The sequence below is a fragment of the Lissotriton helveticus genome, chromosome 1_1 (assembly GCF_964261635.1).
Source record: "Lissotriton helveticus chromosome 1_1, aLisHel1.1, whole genome shotgun sequence".
Taxonomy (NCBI): Eukaryota; Metazoa; Chordata; class Amphibia; order Caudata; family Salamandridae; genus Lissotriton; species Lissotriton helveticus.
In genome coordinates, this window is record NC_136057.1 from 1,096,502,463 (window position 1) to 1,096,518,568 (window position 16,106).

The window sequence follows — 16,106 nt, forward strand, 5'->3', positions numbered from 1 at the left end:
ATTATTTATGCTCCTGAGCATAATGTGCATATGCAAAATGAATCCATGTTCTTCATGCAAATTCCACACTCAGGTTCACAGAATAAAAACTGGTGGAATTGTGTATTCAGAAACAATACTTCCAAATGCAAATTCTACCAGTGTGGTGACATTTCCTAATTTGCAAGTTTAGAATTGAGACAGGACTGTAGGTTTGTTAGGTGAGAGGAAACTACAAAGGGACATGAACACTGAAACTCATACCTGTCTGGATATCTATGTCCATTGAAGAATGCAAATGCATTCCTTTACTAGGAAGGAGTAAGTGGAAAGTGGGCCAATTCATCTACATATGTCAAGGCTCTCTGGGAGAAGGGCTCTCTTCGGAGGGGGGCAGGGGAAGGGGTAAATACTTTCTGTGTGGTCAAACAAAAGATAACTGACCACAAATAAATGACATAGGCTAATTCAGATTTGATTAACATAGGCAACACGGTTATTTTTAACTTGGTGGATAATTGCATGAATAGTAAATACGTAATACTTGAGCACATCTGTAACCTGCTGTAGATTTCTGGAAGTACTCCTGTAATCCTTTGTGATTCCCTGCTGCACGAAATCTTCCCCAAACATAGAATTTATTCTATCAGGAGTACATTTGAGACTTTTTTCTTTGGTGCTATGTGAACCTGGAAACCATTATCTTTGCAAGAATATGAATAAAATACATGTCATGAAAAAGATACATCTGTTTATACCTTTAAAAAAAGAATTGCAAGTCAATAGTCTGTGAAGCATAAAGATGTTGATCAACTGAGAAGCCCATTAACTAATAGTGATCTTCCCTCCAGTGCATCTTGTAACACAGGCCAAAGAACACAGTTTCATTCAATTTGTTTGAAAAGTAAACTGTAATTAAATATTCAGAGGATAAAAATCCACAGAAACTTAACTCAATCGTAAAAATAATATATCAAAACATTCATAAAATAGAAATGTACTCATTTTGAGAACGCAATCGTTTGCATTTTTCTTGTCCTCAACCCAAAATACAACTGTTTTGCCTTGTTACCATTAATGTTTGAAACTATAATTTATTGTTTACTGTTTGTTATCAAAGCATACTTATTTGAAGTAGGATCAAAGAGGCATTACAATAATTCAACACAAACTAGCCATTTGTATAATTCCACTGTCGTTACTGTATATATGACTCTCTAAATATTATATGCACTTGGCACCGTGTTTAACTGCTGCTCAGTTGCTGGGTATGAATGAACACGAGATAGTATCCGTAAACCACTCAGATAAAAAGACAAAGTACAGAGGCTTCATACATTTGTGTTCTAATTGAGGAATTTGTAGCTTGAAAAAATATGAGGGATTTTTTTGTACATTTGGCCTGATTTCAGTTACACGCTGACATGTTCACAATTTACAAACCATTTTTTTACAGTCACCAACACTTTTGGAAGTATTCTCCTCGTTTTTTCCTCATTCTTGTCCATCTTGACAATGATTTAAGCGTCAAAATACATTATATAGAAATTAATTTGTAACCGATCAACCTTACTAATTAGCTTAGTAGTGTTTTTTCTCGGAGTCTGCACACACCTTTTGCTCTGTGCTTAACAGAGCACAATCGCCAGCTCACGGCTCATCCCCATTAGAGCCTTTCACATTGTAGTCCCGAATCACAAAGTTTTAGGTCGCACTTACTCTTGACTACGCAGTGACTTACTCCTGGAATGCAGGAGTAAGCAAGGAACATTACAACATTCAGTCACATATACCCATAGAAAAATCTTAATGAATTAGGCCCTCATCAGGGAATGAGTAATTTCTATCTTCCCAATAACCACGTTTTCAAACTCCATCAGGTGTCTGGGAAATACGTGTCTGTCTCTCTAATGCATAGGAGGGGTCTGGCTTACAATAATTTGAAAAATGTAATTACCAACAGTAGAGTTCATATTGCAGGTATTCAACTTCCAATTTTCATGATCAATCTGAGTGCAACAATTTGCTGACATACAATTTCAGATTTTTTAGATCACTCTAAGGGAGCACTGTGGCTTTGTCTAGCGCTCCTACACTCCTCAGGTTGCCAGCCAAGTAATGTGTGTTGTAACTCAGCACAGGGCCATCAAGGTGCACTGTGGCAGCCAACAGGGTCATTACACTCGACTTTCCCGTTTAATCCCAACATTGCAACAGTGATTGTCATAAATGCGTTGTGCTTTTGTGTAACGCCCAGTCTTGATGTAACAGCAATTCAAATACAAAAACTTGACGCAAGTTAACATGCTGGGATACAGTTAGGGACCAAATAACCATGCACAAAATACTTTGTGAAGATTTCTCGATGGACAGAAACACAGACATGCACAATGTATTATTTTGTTTGCTCCAATACTGCGGGGACTAAAATCGATGCCATCGTTGTGACCGACCGTCTTGCTATGAAAAAGTTTCTGTAGATTTTGAAAAAGAGCAGAGTGCAAAAATAAAGGCAATCCGCGCCTTGTCTTTGCTGATTCCAAACAAGCATACGTGTTTGTCCAAACAAGGCAACTTGCACCCAGGAACTTTTTGATTTATAGTTTTTAAGTGGCACAGTGTTACTGCTTCAGGGATTTCCGAAGCCACAGAAAAAGTTCTTCCTTGTAAAGCATTTGCCACCGTACATTGGCTTCTACGGTTTCCACTGCGCGTGCGAAAGGAGCCGCCACTGATCCCCCTCCATGAAGCTTTATAAAGTTCTTCAGCTGTGGAAAAAAGTAATATGGTCAGGACACAGACTTAAAAAATGAAGAGAGAGAATTAGCAAATAGATAACAAGCAGAGGGAAAAAAAACAATAGGACTGGAACTGGCTGACAGCCGTCTGACTTTGCCAAGGATTGTTGTGTTTTGTCATGGTTGTTGCAAATTTCTTTTTTGGGAAGTTGCCAGACCATCCTCAATCTAAAAAATAGCAATGGCAAAAGCAAAAATATTTTTGGTCTCAGAAAGCATGCATTGCCATAGTCGAGAACTGCTTTGTGTGTGAATGTGCTCCTTGTGAAAATACAGAATGCCGACACTCACAGTGCTCAATCAATGGTTAAAACGGACTGAAGTGTTCTGAAGTGGAAGGAAAAAAATGTGAATGACATACCAATCAATGAAGATAGCTGGCTGAAAGGCACTTTAACGTAGTATATTATACATGCCATTTTAGTAAAAATAAACGGTCTTTGTTGTCTCTTGACTCAAAAAGGGACATTTTGTAAGACACGTGCTCCTTGCAGACAATGTTTCTGAGAGCACTTTCTCAGCTATAACTAATCAAGTGCCCAACAACATCTATGCACTTTCGTGAGTCCCATATTGTTCAGACTGGCATCTCCTCATTCCTTACAATTCCTCCAGAGTGTTTATTTACCCATGTTATATACATCTTTGGATAAAACAGTGAAACCTACCATCCCTGACGGATCTCCATAGCTCATTTATGCACTTCAGAGATTGTGGAGGTCTTGTTTCTGACTTTAATATGGAAAATAGACAACACTAATGGGTCATGCTCCGTTTGTTTAATGGGAAAGAGGCGATCCTGGTGAGTCACAGTGATGCCTGACATGTAATTTCCAACAGCAGGAAACAATTAAAATAGGCATCAATTACATAGCTCAATAACAGTCATAAACTGCAAAACCATCCAATATTTATCAACATGCTTCCCTAATGGTGACAAGAGATCCAGGCTTGTAACAGAAATTGATAGTTTTCAGAAGCAGCTATTCCTCATGGGCAGGTACCTTTAAAAACATGCAGAATCTTTAAACTAAAATGGGATTCTCATGGTCGTTAAGCTGCTGATTCAGCACATATTGCACATTTATCATCTTAAGTCGGTTAATTTTAGATTCACATTAGGCTTGCAAGAATTCATTGAATGTAACGCATACAGTTTTCACTGCAGATTGGAAGGAGATCAACAAACTGACCTTTCACTTCCTCAGATCTAATATTTTCTTACAGACTTTACTTTATCTACGGCCCCGGGTATTGATTTCACTACGGATACCCGCCTGGGTCTAACATAAGCATTTTTAGAGTCTGCTAGTTTTCTCCTTGCGGGAAAAAGTTGTCTTTCTTGTGAAAATCTTCTTTGTCAAACTTTTATATTCTACCTACCCATTGTATCCGAAAAGCTTACTTCTAGAACCCCTCCAACACAGGAGCGCTCTAGATCCCTCCACTCTACTGTAGTTTTTAATACTGTGGAACACTTTCCTTCCTCTCATGCTAATTGGCAGATGCGATAATGTCCTGGAGCTGTGCCTCCTCTATCAGTCGATCAATTTCAGAGGAATGCAATAGCTCCATTGGTCTGTGCTTTTCCGATGGTACCAAACATCCACAGTGACCTGCGCGACTTGGAAGATATGTAGGAGGCAAGAGGAGATCAGGTGGCATACCAAGCATCTCAATTCAGTAGTATGACACTGACACAAAATAAGCAGTACTCTTATTATGCTTAATTACTATCTGTACTGGGTGCTGTATATGCCAGTAGGAATACTTTTCCTGTCCATTTCTACTCTTGATAATTATATGGTGTCATCAAACTGGATTTAATATCTGCACAGGATTAGTTGGTGTAACTTGTGTGGGATGTTAGATGAATTTCTGTTTATTTGGAAACATTAATTCTTTGTATTTTGCACGTTTTGGTATTGGATTAAACTCTTAGGACCTTATTATGAGTTTGGCTGATGGGATACTCCGCACAACAGTGACGAATATCCTGTTCGCCAAATTTAAAGTTCCATAGTATATATTATAATTGTAATTTGGCATCGAGGATATCCGTCACACTTGTGATGAAGTAGTCCTGCCCACCAAACTCGTAATCAGGTTTATAATGTTTTCTATAGATGAGCATCAACACTTTTTACACACAGCACCATATAAAATAATTTTAAACAAAATAAATTATATGAATGGACCTGGAGTGTTAAAATGTTCAAACTATGTCACCCCTCGAGATCCTCTTATGCAAAACGTTTTAGGCTCATTATATTTCTAGCTGCACCACAAAATATGTATTAACACAAATTAAGGAAGTTGTTCTTGGACAATAACAATTACGCTACTACAACTGACAATCTTCTACACTCTGAGAGCACCACTTCAATGCTCTTTTGACCAGCTTTTCCACGTGGTAAATAATCTTTAAGAACAAGAGTTAAACAGTCGGAAAAGGGCAAGAAAATCTGAAATTGAAAGTATTGATAACAAAGAAAAGGGAAGAAAGCGGGGATGAAGCAAACCCTGAAAGAGTAAGATAAAGAGACAATGTGCGAGGATGGAGGACAGGGGAGTTGACAAAAAATGTAAATAACCCTTCACTTGGAACCATGTATCTAGTGGCACAGAGTGAGAAGGCTGGACCTACCTAGAACAATTCCTTACTAGAAGTTTTCCTACAGAGTACATAGTTGCCACATTATGCAGAAGGACCGACTTAGGCCAGGAACACAATAAAGTCTAGAATGGCAATGGTATGCCTAGGAGTGCCATCGTAATGACTAGAATGTTCACAGTATGCCTAGAAGGGACATATTATACTTGGGCCACTGCAATGGCACTAAAATCCATCACAATCTTAACCAGTGCCATTGTCACCTTCCCACTACTTGAGAGTGAAAAGAACTACAGAGGAGTCAGCCGCTATCTATATACAAAAAAAGCAGTCACTGCAGATTCGGCTGAACATTTAAAGCCCCTGCTTGCAAAGACATAGTTAATTTAGGACAGTCAAGATATTGGACACCTCACTCTTTACCACTTGCCCTAAAAAACATACAGCCAGATTCATCAAACAAAAAAACGCTCGCAAAGGGCCGGATTCTGAGAATCTGGCCCTTTGCGAGCGGTATATTTGCATTTGGGATGCATCATGCCAAATGCAAAAATCGCTAATTAAGAATTCGCTAAATTGCGATTCTTTGCATTTAAGGAATCTCAAATTGAGATTCCTTAAATGCAATGCATGAAAGTGAAAAAAATAGCGAGTTCGCTATTAGGGCACGCAATTTACCATGAAGTACAACTTCATGGTAATTTTCAAAAACTTTGAAAAATGCACTAAATTGCATTTTTCAAAGTTTCATGTTGCGCACACACGCCCCAAGGGCATGTGTGTGCGCAACATATGTGCACACATCATTTCAGGGGTGCAACAGGGTGTCCTTTGGACACCCCTGCACCCTTGAAATCGCAATCTCAATTTGCGAATCGCTAATTGCGATTAGCAAATTGAGATTGTCTTCCCATTCATTCCTATGGGCCTCTGGGCCCATAGGAATGAATGGAGAGATATTCCTTAATTGCGACTCGTAATTTGCGAGTCGCAATTAAGGAATTATTAGAAATCGCTAATTTTTTTTTGATTTCTTGATGCATAGCATTTTGCTATTCCTTAATAGCGATTCGGTATTTTTCGCTATTAAGGATTAGCAAAATGTGTTCTTGATGAATCTGGGGGATAGAGAGCAGTAAGTTCTACGATAAGTAAAGCTGTTGTGGTCCTGAAGAGAACCCTCCAAAAGAAATGGGTTCGAAACACTTCAACATTGCGTTGTTGTGCCAAACAAATGTTTAGTAATAATTTTGCTTTTGTGCACTTCAAATATTTAGATGTGGCGAGACTAGGAGACCTAGTTCATTGCTTCATAGAACTTGAATATGGTAATAGATCCCATACCGTGGATTTCATAAGAGAGTAGGAATTATCTATAAGTGTACATATAAAAATAAACATACTCCCACTGTCATTAAGCAAAACAGATATTCAAAATATATAAAAACGGTTCTTAATCTTTCTATCAAGTGTCAACAATGGTGGCTGGTTTGTTGAGCAAGCTGACTGGAACGATATGATAAAGCAGTACCAGATTGTGTGCATGCAGTAAGCCTGGATCGGCAACACAGTCCATATTGATGGTTTCATTTCTGTATCAATGTCAGCAGTCCCTTCAAGATTGTGGCACCATAAGGGAGGATTGTTAACTTTGGTCTCTGTTTCCTTAGCTAGTAGAATCATCAGAACATATTGTCATTCATCACACATTCAAATTGTGTCTCTGTCTTGTGCTGACAATTGTCTCATTGTTATTATTAATTTTTACTATAACAATTTCAATTGCTACAGCACAGAAACAGTACACCTATTTGATCAAACTTTGAGAAGGTAGTGGGTGAGCAAAGAGGTGACTGTGGTAATATCAAGGAGGGGGAGATTTTGACAGCAGACTTTGCTCAATGTCAAGGAATTTGGTTTGAGGAATGATGGGGACTGTGAATATGGATTATCTACATTATCCTTGTGGCGAAGTCCTGAATGCAAATATGAGCAAGTATTCCCCTGTGCTTACACGTGACCTGCATCAGTACCAGTTCACAAACAAATCACATTAACAGGGAATGGCTAAGGGAGTATGATCTATTGTATTACTATGTCAGCAGGCTGGGGCAATAGGGTCAAGCACTTCTCCATTCTACAGAATGGCCTGAGTGATCATAACCTGTTAGCACTCAAGTTGTCTACTGGCTATTTTGGGAAAAACTCATTTTTGTGTTCTGCCAGTAGAGCTTGGTAACAATAAGGGCAGTCTGAGAAAATTGACAAATGCAGACCCAGGACATCTACTAACTGATATTGTGGCACAGAATAGTGAACAGCTGATGATATGTTTGAATCTAGTGGCAGAACCATTTAGTATGCTTACAGCTTTTAGTGAATAATGATGAACTATCAACCAAGTTCTAACTACTAAATGCCACAGGGAAGGCAATGAAAAAGACGTGGTTTGATAGAGCATGCTCCCTTGTCCTGCCTAATAAATCCCTTAAGAGGAAATAGATGAAGTGAGGTGGTGCAGAAGACAATATAAGCTGGCTATCAAGGAGAGAGTAAGTTAGTCAGAAAACAGGAGGCTTGGGACAAACTAGGAGAGGCTATGTCCTGAAATGATACATTTATTTTCTGGAAAACGGTCATCGCTCCCTTCTTTGGAGACAGCCATAACTCATCCATGGACACAGTTATCATGTCATTTAAATGGGTTGAACATTTTTCTAAGGCATATAATAATAGCACAGGGTCTGATCACCCAACACTGAGTGATGGCACTTGTGGCATTAGAGGACTGACCTAAATCACTCTGAAGGAAGTTATATCAGCAATCAAACTCAGCCCCAGGAATAAAATCTCTGTACCCAACTGGGTTCCAATTCATTAATTTTCAGACAACATAGTATTGTGGCACACCCTGATAGTAAACATTCTGATGAGTGCAGTGAGCAGTGGTCCCTTGAGGTCCTGTTCTACTTCCATTTTGTACCCATTTAAAGAGAAGGGAGAAAGAGCTGAACCATGCTGCTATTGACCCATTCTTGTGACTGACGCAACTGCTAAGGTAATGGACAGGATATTATTAGACTAATTGGAAGATTGGGTCACTGAAAAGGGTATTTGTACTCAAGTTCAGTATGGGATTAGAAAGGGCTTAGAGACAATAGATCAATGTCTGAACCTACATCGTAGAATTAGTAAATATACCAAGGCGAGTAGCGGATGTCTATATTTAGCATTCATGGACCTTAGCTCCTTTTTCAACAGCGTTGACCAGGGAAAGTAGTGGAAGAGAATGCTGACAAAGGGAGTGGAATCAGCATTCATACGGTTGTGTGACAGAACCACTCATGCCATTACCATGCATGCTGTTTCAACACCATCTTAACTACGCATATCCCTTTACCACACATGCCTTTACAACAAAATATGCGTTGCGAGGGCTTGTATGGCAAAGACATATGCGTGGCTAAAACTTACCTATATACTCCAACCATTACCCCTCACCATGAGCCCTAAAATGCCTGCCAGGGCAAAAATCTACTCTACCCTCAGCCCCCCCGGCACCATGCCCTGTCTCCTGCCGCCAGCTTCGAGTCCTAAAACGCCCCGGAGTAAAAATCCACACCGACCCCAGCTCATTCCACCCTGAGCCCTAAAACGGCCCCCTAGACCAAAAAACTAACCCGATCCCTGGTCCCCACCCTGAGTCCTCTAATTGCCCCAGGTAAAAAAAAAAACCTTCCTTCCTGCCATGAGACCTTAAACTACCCCCTCCCTCCTGAATTCCAACCCTCCCCCCGGAGCCCTAAAAACTTCCTTGACACCCTGAGCCCTAAAAAATACCTGCCTGAGCTCTAAAAACTACCCTGACCCCCCGAGAGCTAAAAACATCCCGACCCCTCTGAGTCCTAAAACGTCCCCTGATCCCCGAGCTCTGAAATCACCCCGCCCCAAAACCTGGCCCCAGCACCACTTGCCTCACCACGTCCTCTCCCAATACTTGCTCTTCTTGTACCCATCCATTCTAGACATCAAGACTGCGCATATGCAGTAGTTAAGGTATTTGCATGGTTAAGGCATGCGTGGTTGCTCATGCGTTGTCCGGGAACAGGTGGCTGACGCCACAGTGTCCTGACAGTTTCCTGCAATCATACATTTCTTGTATCAACCTTATAAGGATTTCTCAGGTTTTTTAGGTATGGACCAAATGGTGAGTGTACAACTCCAATTAAGATCAAGTGTGGGGTTAGGCAACAATGTGTGTTAGTGCCCCTTCTATTTTGTCTTTATATTAACAACCTTGAGACATCCCTATTACAAGTAGAGGCTGATATGGCTAGGATGGGAGCAAAAAGTCTCCCTGCACTGTTATGTGCAGATGATTGTGTCTTATGTGTCCAGAACTTTGGTAGGTCCACAGAGGTTATTGAACACATTTGTTTTGTTTATGAGTAAGCTTGGGCAAGAGAAAGATTGATGGAGTGCTGATGGAGTATTCTTCCTGAGGAAGTCAATGTGTAGCAGCGAAGGAGTGTGAGTATTATTAGGGGTGTGAATTGCTATTGCTTTTGCTAAGATTGCTATTTTTGAAATGGCTGTATGATTTTGAGCGGAGTGAAGTGGTTAGAGTCCAAATGGTTAAAGTCCATGAATGATTGGGTTGCTTGATGTAAAGCAGAAGTTGTAAATGGGTGTGTCAGGGCCTAAGATCACAAGATATTACCAACAAATTGTTTCAGTGTAGACAAAACTAAGTAAGCTGTTTGCTGTTTTGTGGTGTTGGTGGTGTAACATCGTCAACAACATCTTGGTAAAGGGTTCCCTTTGTTTGTTAGTGGTAAACAGTTAATATAGTTGATCTCGGGTGCACAGGGAATAACAGTATCAATTAGAGTTGAATTCCACAGGCCTAGATTACATTAAAGAAAATGATGGTAAAAAAGTTTAGTTACCTTGAGAGAGGTTATTTTCTTTAGTGAAGTAGACAGGTTTATTTGCTGCCTGCCTTGTATTGTGATTTTGCTTTGAGAAGATGCCCTGGAGAAAATTGTAAAGGAGGGTGAGTTGCTGCAGAGAGTGAGATTGACGTCACTGTGTGTCAGGCTGTCATTGGTTGGTTGGGGTAAAATCGTGCTGGGGTTGGTTGACTATGCCAAAAAAGTTGCGCTGTTATTGGCTCAGATAGCCAAACAAGTTAATTGTGGGAGAAAATTAATTTCCTGGATTTTACAGAAAGCTTTTGTAAAGACATAATTGAAATAGAATTGTTTTTTTAATGCATTACAGAAAATGGTAAAGGAAAATGAGACTATGTCTGTTAGAGCAAAGGAAAAAGAACCAACTGAGTGTACCCCAGGATACACTATCATGATGGGAAAAAGATTACATCCAAGTTTGTGGCTTGAGTTTTGGCATGAACTTACTGAAGAAAATGAGGGTTTACAGTTTCCTCATTATGGGACATTCAATTTGAGAATTATTGAAAATGTAAGGAGTAAAATGTATTAAATGAAATCACCTACCATATATGAAGCCTTTAAATACATGGGAACACCTGGCACATCAAAAAGAGAAGTAAAAGTATCAAGGGAGATATAGGCGAACTATGGACCATTGCACAGAAGCTAGATTTAATTCATGACTTGCCTAAAGAACATACACTTGTTACTCCTGTAAAATGGAAGACATAACTTACGGCTTCAATAAATCTGATTGATTCAAATGCTCCATATGCTTTAACTGTTCCTGTTACTATTGCACCTGTTGTTGTTCTTTACAAATCTGGGATACAGGTAAATATGGTTTACAATTTGGCTGTACCTACTGGAGTAAATACAACACAAACTAATCCAGCACAATTAACAACAATATAATTTCTTCAAAGCGATACTGCTACAGAAGCTAGGAATTTTGGGCTACATTCCAAATCAGATTCTATGTGACCAGATGGGAAGAATGTTTCCGAGGTGGCCGCCTTTTTATTGCCCCAGAGAGTGGACATCTTGAGATGACTTATTGTGCATTGACATGACTATGACAATGGGAAATGCAGTTCCAGATACATCTACCTTAAACATGCAACCTGGAACGAGTGCAAATTTGGGCAATGGGGGTTTTAATTTAAATAGTCCAAGAGAGCAATCAGGATTTATGCTTCAAAAATGTGAGGTATGGCTTAAAGCCTTTAGTACTCAGATTAAAAATCAAAATGTTGAAAATGCTTCAGTTTCAGCTCCAGTCTCAAGCTTAGATCCATTTCCAGTACAAGTTCCAGTTTCTTTATCAGCTCCAGCTTCAATTTCAGTTCCAAGTTCAAGTTTAAGTCATAATTTAGTTCAGGAAAAAATAAACCAATTGATGTGATTAAGCTGAAAGTGGTTTTTTAAGAAATTATTTTGGGAACAATTATTCCTTCATGGTTAGATATGTATCAGTAGGAGGAACAATTGTTTTTCTGTAAAGACATTACTCAACGAGTGAGAAATTGACCTAAATGGCCTAGAAATATGATGTGGATATTCAAAGTCAATGGTTTTACATAAATCATTTAGGTTAGCCTTTAGTGACACATACATTATGAATTTGAGAGCTACTGAAATGAAGTTGCAGATTAAAGAACTGATGACATTGATTAAGAAGTGGAGCAAGAGAGAAAAATGGGAAGGCGGATAGTCGAAAAAGAAATAAATAAAAGAGTTAGGACACAGCCAGTACTTGATGCCCTAGGTTGAACCGAAGGAGAAATATGTTTGCTGTAGAAAAGTACCTGGTAGACCTTATGTTCATGTACCATGGTCAAGACCTGATATTTTGTTATTCACAAATGATTTCCCCAAATTGAGAGAAAATCCAGTGGTGTGGTACAGACAGATTGAAAGAATTATGATTTATTTTCTAAGTTTTGTGGATGGATTTGAATACTTTGTTTAACATTGTGGTACCAGGAGATTTGTGGGCTGAATGTAAAGTTACTGTGGATTGGCCTGAGACAGAACCAGAGATGGATCCTAGAACAGGAGCACCATCTCCAGTGGTATTGAAGGAATAACAGCAGGTGATAAATAACTTGGGACCAGATGTATTAAAGGGTTTTGCCCATTCTGTGTCTATAGGGAAATGTGTTGATACATATGGCCCTAAAAGACATAGATTTCCCTCAAGAGATTAATTGGAAGCAGATTGAAAGATCAACACAGGAACCAAAAAAGACAGTGCATGCATATTATGGGAGATTGATACCAGCTTTCAAACAATATAGTGGTTTTGGACACTGTTGCAGAAAAGGATATAGGACATTTTGTTAACAGATTTGTGTATGGTTTGACACACGAAAATTCTAACAGGATTCAACAGCAATTGCTTTGCTTGCAAAGTAAACCATTAGATGAGATTTCGCGTTAGGCAAAATATTGTGGGGATGAGATTGAGATGAAGCACTAGAAGCTTAAGGAACAATTGATGGTTGCTCAGATAAGAACAATGAAGAAAGGTCAGAATCTGATGGGTTTTGCCAACATCTCTCTGGTACAGGGAGGATATAATCAAGTTCCAATGATGCAGATGTTAATGGTTCACAGCAACAGAATTTTCAGCCACAAGGTAGATGTTGTGGTAATCCAGTTGATATAAGAACTGGTATTGTTGTGTCGGTTTTGAAGAAGTTGGTCCATGTCATGCTTGCAGAAACTTTGGACATTAGAAATGCGAGTGAAAGTCAATTGTGAATAACATAGGGAATCAAATGCGGTATGTAGAATATACAAAGTCTCAATGGAATAACAAGACACAGATTCAACAGGCACAGGGTCAGAGAATGCAAAATCCTAATGTATCTCAATGAATGCAAATGCCCCAAGCTCCGAAGTCTTAACAGAATGTATAGGTGCAAAGGTGTAATGTAAATCTGAATAACAGTTGAACAGGAATTCTTTCCAGAACCAGAATGTATCACAACAGTATTGGATTCAGCTAGATGATTTTGATCAGGATCCCAAAACACTAGTTGTCCTCGGGTCCAAAGAGAGAGATTTTAGAAAGAGAGAGTTAATTATCTCAGAGAAATGACTAGAGAGGATACTGTCCACCTGGGGTAGTCTCTTTAAAGGACGGTTTCCCTCACACACCAAAGGTGTCATGCTTCATCATGGGGATACCTTCTTGCGTCACAAACCTAGTTGTGACGCAGGCTACAACCCCCTCGCTGCAAGGGAGTAGCTCAGGGATGTTTTTTCAAAGTGAAGAAAGGGGTATCTAAAACACAGTATGAGCAATTATGTGTGTGTGAAGTGGTGCAGTGCTAACTGAACTGTGGTGTAGGAAAAATTATTAGAACTAGCTACGCTGTAAGCCTATCGAATTTTAGTGACGCTTCCCGGTGCCAGGATTAAAAACACAATGAAACTAGTGTAGCTGCCCTCATCAGTAAGCATGGGCGGCAAATCCGTTACGTCCGCAGATTTTTCGGATTTTTGGTGAATACGCAATCCGTGTATTTTACGTATTTTCCCAAAAATCTGAAAAAATCCGCGGATGTAACGGGTTCAAAAGTTGAACCCCCACCCACTCATGTAATGGCGCCAGCAAGCTGCCAGCGCCGTTGTAAAATAGTTACAAAGTTAGCTTGCACAGGAAGCACTTAGATAAAACGAAGCAGGTGCTGCTTTATTTTATCTAAGTGCTTCCTGTGCAAGCTAACTTTGTAACTATTTTACAACGGCGCTGGCAGCTTGCTGGCGCCATTGTAAACACACACATGGTCGCTGGAACTAGTTGAAGCTCAAATGCAGTGACTCATTCATCAGCCCCACATCTACCGTCGAAAGTCAGCTGTGATGCTGGATAGAGGCCTTTGCATCCTTGACTTTCACGAGCACAATCCCTGTGCTGTTCCTGTGACCTGGAGTCTCTGTATCTTCATCTGCTGCTCTGATCGGCCTCTGACCTTTTATACACACAAGAGGCATGTGCAGCACAATCCCTGTGCTGTTCCTGTGACCAGGAGTCTCTGTATCTTCATCTGCTGCTCTGATCGGCCTCTGACCTTTTATACACACAAGAGGCATGTGCACTCGCATGGAAGCCCCGTCCGTTTGGCCATGAGTAGGCACATTGTGTTCGCACGGGTTTCTGCACGTTCGCGAGCGTTTTGTACAATAAAACCCTCGCGAACTTGCAGAAACCCGTGCGAACACGCAAAAAAAAATATACGCTAGGATCCGCGGATTTTGCGTATTGTCGCAATCCGCAAATCCGCAGATCCGCAGATTGCCAATGCGCAAAATCCGCTCATGCTTACTCATCAGAGGTAGCTGCACTCTAGAATGATCAACATGTTTTGGCCATGCTGAACTATTATAGTTTTGTGGCCTTCATCAGGATCTCTAGAAGCTACTGCATGTGACTATACAAAAAGTGAAAAAAGTGAAAGAATTTAGAAAAGGCGAATGGTAGAATGTCACCAGTGATCAGGCTGATCGGTAGGTTCATGTGTGTACCTGCAAATGTCAGGTGTATTTGTTGGATCTGCTCATGGCAGTTGGCCTTAAATACAGACGCCTGTCCCACCGCGGACTCGTTTCACGTGGTGCATCCGGCGTAAGGATCAGGGTCCGTCAGCCTGACAGTACCTGAGGGGGAGGAGGACTGAGTACTTGGTGCAGCCTTAGAGGTAGACCAGAGTGGAACCTAAGAGTATTGAGAAGTGGATGGGAATCATCTCATATTCCTTGTCGACAATGGCACTACCCGCTCTACTGTAAGAACAGCAGAGGTTTCTAACCTACCCCTCTAAGGAGAAAGTATCCAAGTTGTAGGAGTTACAAACTAAAAGTTGTCCACCCCAATTTTAGAACCTGTTTCAGTTAAAATAGGGTCCTTTAAGGATTGGCGCGATTTGTGCTGTGTAAGTTAAATTGTGCTATTTACTGCACACCAATAGGTAAAGAGTTTCACACAACTGATGAACATGCTGTTTTTAAACTTGTTCGACAGAAAACAGGTGTGGGAATGTATTCTTTCCTGAGTGAAGATTTGCCCTTTAAACGGAGAGGGTAGATATCGGACTAATTAAAGGTGTTGAACCAGTTCAAATCATGATTAAACCAAATGCAGAATTTCCAAGTATCCTGCACTATACTTTCACTCCAGATACTATTGCTGGAATTACTCCTGTGATTGACTCAATGATTGAGCAAGGGATCTTGAAGGAGATATTGAGAAGTCCATGCAACTCTCCAATTATGGGCTTTCGGAATGCAAATCTCACGTATCATATTGTGCAGGATTTACGTAGGGTTAATTAAATCGTTGTTCCACATTGTCCTGTGGTACCAATTCCAGCTGTGATATTGTTTCAAATTCCATGTGAAGCCAAATGTTTTTCTATTATTTACTTATTTCAGGCATTTTTCTCACTTCCATTGCATGAAGATAGTCAGTATCTTTTTGCTTTCCGTATTGGCTGTCGTGTTTTGGCATGGTGCTGAGGTCCACAAAGGTATACAGAAAGCTCCACAATCTTAAACCAAATACTTAAAAAGAATATTGAGTCACTGGTAATGCCAAATCATTCAGTGTTAGTGCAGTAGATTGATGACCTACTGGTGGTATCAAATATATATAAAAAGCTAGTAGAATTGAAACTACTGTGCTATTAAACCACTTGGTAGAGAACGGACATAAGGTATCACTGACCAAGTTACAGTTTTGTGAAAAAGAAG

The 16,106-nt window shown here is 40.0% G+C and overlaps 1 protein-coding gene across 1 annotated transcript in view; it reads right to left on the minus strand.

The window, feature by feature from the left end:
• Positions 1 to 1,044: 1,044 nt before the first annotated feature.
• Positions 1,045 to 16,106, minus strand: part of TRHDE (thyrotropin releasing hormone degrading enzyme) — a 2,026,389-nt gene continuing 2,011,327 nt past the window's right edge. The window contains exon 19 of the mRNA XM_078678167.1: positions 1,045 to 2,747. Within this exon, the coding sequence (XP_078534293.1) occupies positions 2,601 to 2,747 (147 nt within the window). The 3' untranslated portion in view covers positions 1,045 to 2,600. The remainder of the gene's footprint in view (positions 2,748 to 16,106) is intronic.